This window comes from Bombus impatiens, unplaced genomic scaffold (genome assembly GCF_000188095.3).
Source record: "Bombus impatiens unplaced genomic scaffold, BIMP_2.2 scf_0930, whole genome shotgun sequence".
Lineage (NCBI taxonomy): Eukaryota > Metazoa > Arthropoda > Insecta > Hymenoptera > Apidae > Bombus > Bombus impatiens.
The window spans coordinates 915,882-921,712 of record NT_177349.1 but is presented as its reverse complement, the minus strand read 5'-3'; the positions used below and the strand labels follow the sequence as shown (position 1 = coordinate 921,712).

At 40.5% G+C, this 5,831-nt stretch overlaps 1 protein-coding gene across 1 annotated transcript in view; it reads left to right on the top strand.

Moving 5' to 3' along the window:
- Nucleotides 1–5,831, top strand: part of LOC100741037 (homeobox protein homothorax) — a 523,620-nt gene that overhangs the window by 14,799 nt on the left and 502,990 nt on the right. Inside the window, exon 3 of the mRNA XM_024370767.2 lies at nucleotides 1–53. This exon is cut by the window's left edge and continues 4 nt beyond it. Coding sequence (XP_024226535.1) covers nucleotides 1–53 — 53 coding nt within the window. The remainder of the gene's footprint in view (nucleotides 54–5,831) is intronic.

Genomic DNA, 5,831 nt, shown 5'->3' with positions numbered 1-5,831 from the left:
GCAGCATCTGCGGTACCCGATGTCCACAAACGCGACAAGGACGCGATTTATGGGTGAGTTTGCCTCTTTACTCTCTGTTTTCTTTCTCTCGTCTCCACATCTTTCTATCTCTTTTCCCGGCTTGAAGATTTTTATTCTCATTATCCTTCTTTTCGTTGGTATTACGGAGTAGCGAAATACAGTTGGAAAATACAGACAGAAAGCGACGAATATTTTTATCATTATTATTGTCCACATTCTGTACCTGTCATAAGAATAGTAAAATATAAAGAGCATGGTAAGGTAATTCCATGTGACGAGTAGACGAAACTTCTTATTCTTTTATGTATATCATCGGTGTTTTCATTTTTCACTGAAATAAGATGGAATACAGAGAGCAAACAACAAATAAGTATTGATTTTTTATTTACTTTTATCGAGGCATAGGGCAGGTAGTAATAAAATGAAGTAAAAAGAGTGTAAAGTGTAAATGATTTTTCTCAGTCTCGAATATTTATACTTCTTTATTTTTTAATTTTTCGCGAGATATAGAATTGTAAAACGAACTGTAAGAATAAATGACAAGGTGTATTGCGGACGCAATGATGAAATCTAACCATATAGTATAGAGTATAATAACAGGCGAGTTAACGAATTACGTATAACGTTCAAGGATAATACACGTGACGGTGTGTTTGAATGATACGTATAGTTCTGTTACACGTATGGCTAGATGCAATAATATGCGTAAGTAATATGAAAAAGATGCTTACATGATATAATAATCTTCGTTACTTGGACAAGTATAAGATACATAAGTATAAGAGTGTAATGAAAGAAGAACGGTGAACATGTAGAAACCAAACAATTATGCTGTAACATGTACAAATCGTTAAGTTAAGTACTAACGTTAAGTACTAACACATAGACGCGTTTATAAGTATTTAAAAAGGAAGAAATTTGTCGACAATAGTTAAATTAATCAAATTAATTTCCATTTAGAGTAATCATTTGATTTCCGAAAAGTTACACATACATCGTACATATTGCTATTAAAATTAAGAACTTCTCGGACAGTATGATCTACTAGCAGACTGTGAATTTTTACGCAAATTGGTATTTTTATGGACACAAATAGAAAAGTAGGATCTAAGTAGGAATTCGTTTCGTTTACTTTACTTCGGATATTTTACATTTTATTTTTATCTTCGTCTATTATTTGCGATCTATGTACTATCTATGTACATTTTCTACATCTTTAAATTTCTTATAAACATAAAAATTTGCAATCTATCGATCATTTTGCAAGCCCATTCATTGGTACTCGTCCCCAAAAGTCTCATGTTCTCAAAAAATAAAGAAGATTTTGTAATCCCTCCCCCCCCCCCTAAAAGTATATAAATACCTAAATACTTGAATTATCGTTCGATAAGGATTTTCGTTATCAACCGGTAGAATTACAGGCAATTTGAAAACGTCTAGCAGGGAAGAGTGGTATTGCGTACGATTGCAACGATAAGAGTTCGAAGTCCATCGACGTGCACGAACCTTGGAGCGTCGCGCAATTAAAACGCGCGTTTAAAATCGGTCGAATTAAAATCCATTATCAGAAGGGGGTCGGTTAATACTTAGAGGCGACCGTTTAACGCCGGCACTCGTGTTAATACGCCCCTATCGGCATTAATCTGCTCGTAATTTCGCTATACATCGGCTGACATGGAGGAATGCAGCGTTACAATGGGGTTTGATAAATCGTAATGGACACGTGATTTACATGAAAATTCATGACGCGTTACGTGTTTATTTCTTTATTGCAACACCTTCTTCCCCTTCCTCTCTTTCTCTTTGCATATTCCTTGTCGTGTGTGCTTCTCACCGTGTTACTATCAAGAAACAAAACCTTCGTGCCGGTGTCAACTTTTAATATTCAACGCGTTCGGGTTTCTTGTCGCGTCGTGGAAGGTTCTTCTTCCATTGAACTTTCCTCCCCTCCTTCGACTACACGAATAAAATAAATTTCGAATGTGCACACGTACACGAGTCCCCGACCGATGATTCATGATCCAGCCAGCCAAATTCAGAGGATCCAGCGCCAGCGTCGTTCTTTTTCGTTCGCGAAACGAGGTCCAACTTTCGATCTTTCGCCATGCTGTCCGCTTTTCTCTCTTCGATATTACTTCTTACCGTGAGCGAAATTATCTTACGATCCTGCATTTCTTTCGCATTATACGCGTTTAATAGTTCGCGTGGCAAAGCGGCGTGGCCTAAAATTCTAGTCGCGTGTTTTCAATACGCACCAGCCCATTTTCCAGTAATAACATAATTCAGCATATAGCAATCGACATTCCTACTAAGGTATGCGCGTACGTGAATTTCTATACTCTCGGTGAAATTCCAAGCTGCTCTGAATCTCAAAGTTCAAGATTTCCCTCGATCTAAAATCTTGCAGATAAAAAACGTCGAAGCGAGTACGTTGATAAATGAAAGTAACGGAACGCGTAACGACAGAATACGATTTATGAAAGGTACTCGATATCAACTTTGGGAAGCGAGTGTAAAATAACTTTAGCTTTAGCTCGTATCGAGAGACGCTTTCTACGACTCTCCCACCGAATGATTTCCCGTTTTTTCGTATCAACCGCGTTGGATTCGCAGCTCAGAAAAATAATAGCTAACCTTAATGGATTGCGCTTCAACTCTGGCAATATATCGACGTATTTCAACAAAAAATAAATGAGAAGATTAATAAAAAGAGAAAAACATAGATCTACGCGTGAAAGGTGATTGAGGGAAACGATGGCGGAAGGTGGATATGGTGAGCAAACGCGTTTCGAGACTGTGCCTCGTGCCACGCTCCCAGCAGGCTCTGAAACTCGTCAATTGGCCGTTTTACGAAGCGGCTCGGTCGTGTTCCGTGTGATTTATAGCCGCGAGATGGCCCGATTTCTGGTATACATCCTAGAACGGGAGCCTCATTATTTCGTGTACCCTGTAATTTGTCCACTCGTCGTGTGCCCTGGCCGCCGATCCCGAATGGATTCCAGCGCTTTCTCGCAACCGTCTCGGAGGGCCGTTACGAGGCGGCGTTTAGCCCCTTCTAAGCCGTTCATTTCCTTGCTCGTTGATAAACTCGTGTTTACAAACTGATCGTGTACGCTCGTCCAAGCCGATTGAGTCGTTCAGGTGAAATCGACCTGCTGCTGTTGTCTATACCGCTCTCATTCGCTACCGCGACTCGTCTCTGTCTTCGTTTAGACGTGGAAATTGTGGACGATTTATTTGGACATTGCGAAGACAGCGACCGGATCGTTGCCTTATTTGATAGTCTGTCTATTTTGGATGGACAGCGCGAGATTACAGAGGATAGTGGTGATTTAGGATGTAAAGTCGCGGAAAGCAATTGGTTAACCCTTTCGAGATTAACGCGAGAATACGTCACGCAAATTACCGGGCATGGTTAACGATAAAACATCTAATCCACGGCGCGTTAACGTACGTTCTCTGACAGGATATTAGAAATCTAATACGTTACAGTAGATAGTAAATCTAACACCTTGTCTCCACTTATTAAAATAAATTATTAATGCCCAATTAAATGCACTTTGCCGATCGAATCTACTTATCCGAACCTGAACGCCAATCATGTAATTTCCAACTATGTACATGAATTGTTTTTTACTCATTTGCACTCAAACAAGCGATCACCTGATAGTGCCAAATTAACAAACTACTTTCCCTTTGTTAATCTCTGATCGACGAAATTTCTATCAAATTTCTATCAAAAATTCTATTCGTTGAAGATGTTATCATGAACGGATCAACAGCGAATAAGAAGGGGGAAATGCAAAAAATTTATTCGAAACGAGCGTTGATTTTTGCTATGGTTTTACGGCTGCACGGCGATCGCACGAAAGAGTTTTACGTAAGTCTGGCAGGCAGACGTAACGCACAAGCGAATCTGCCAATCACGGCTGGGCTCGGATCCTTATGCAAGGAGCATGATTGGCCGAGTCATTTATGGATTAGACGTCTTACGCAAATCTCTCGTTCTCTCTCTTCGGCAGCACACCGCGGAACACACGTTTGGCGTTTGTCCGTCCCATGTTCGCTCAAAGTGCTTCGTGATTTCGTACGCTGAAGCACGGGACTGTGGTCCTGTTTAATATTCCATTTTTCTGATTGACGATAATTAGTGCATTAGAGTGACGTTTCAGCAGATGAGCGGCTAATGAATATTAATGCACTGTTTAATGGAATTGATCGGTGCGCGTCGGCTCTATGATTACATCACACGCGTTGCAGTTAGACAGCCACCCGGTAAAACAGGATCCCGAGGTTTTATTTCGGTGTCTAGCGTACGTGTCTGGCTTTTTTCCCTTGGCAAACGGTTAAAACACTTTTCGTGTTCGGAAAAATCCAGGTTTATTTATTTACCTGGTTATTAGCAATTATTACATTTATTTGGTTACATAGAAGTCCGTCAGTTTGATATCAGATACCAGTAGTGAAAAGTAGTGAACGGAGAGGCACAGGAGAGTTAAGAGGAATAGAAAAGACAAAAATGTGGACCATTAGTTTCTCGCTACATTAAAATCGATTTTAAATTCGATTTTAATATCGACAAGCGATAGTGTTTCATTAGAAAATGTTCGACGCTTGATAGCAGTTTCTTTCGAGGGAGCAAGGAAACAGCTGCAAAAACCACCTGTGGACATTTCGATGAACCACATTGAATAAGATCGCGGTTTTCGGGAAATATAATATCGCGATTGATTTTCAACCCGCCACCTTTATCTCTTATTATCGGCAACGCGCATTTCCGTTGTTTTTATTTAAGCTGCGATAAAATCAGCGTACAAGAGCAGATATGCGAAGCAGAGTTCACTTTCACCGGCGACGGTTTGCCGCCGCTTTGCTTTGTCGTGTTGCGAGGGTTGCATTTCGATATTTCAATTCGCCGTTGATGTTGATTAATACGTGTTGATAAACTTTCCTCGACGCGTAGGAATGCTAAACCATTAGGATACGTATATTCCTATTCAGTTTTCTCACGCGTTGCACGCGTCTAAAACTTTAAGGCCAGCTAGTGTTTGGAATATCGGAATGATAGAATTCTCAACCCTCTCTAATTACAAATTAATACGTTTACATGTTCTTCTAAAAAAATTTTTTCTATACTCGGATATTTTCAATCCGCCATTCTATTGTCCAGTTTTATATACTGGAAAACACCGAATAACCAAATAACAATTCTTTTCCAAGTTTAATTCCTTCGTAGCGAGATAAAACTATCATCCAATTATCCAATATCATTCGCTGAAATCATACGAACTGAAAATAATTCGAAATGAATGTAACATCAAACGAAGAAACTTCTAATTTGCCACAGAAAATCTCCGTGATCCTCTCCATGGATCCACCTTTTACGCCCAATTAATACCGCGATTCGCCACGCTTAATAATAATCATGCTGCCTTAACCACTGTTACAGACGTTCCACAGAAAAACATGGGCGTAAAAAGCACGATGTTGACGAATCCCGGAATCACTGTACCACCGAATAGTGTGTATCGTAACTGGCCGAATCACAGCGTGAAATTGCCGATGGCCGCATATAAAAAAGGGCTGGGTCGGCAAGGGCAAAAGGGGGTTCGGCGGGGACTAGGAATCGAGGGCGGAAACCACAAAACCGCAAATATCCTCCGCGTTCAACGGACAATCATATCATTACGTTCTGCGGTTCCGTCATTCTGACACCTCGTTCCGACCCGTCATTTGTCATCGACGTTGCACTTTGCTGCACCGCGACCGCTTAAGAAGCGTGCACCTCCATTCATAGCGGCGGTTTTCCT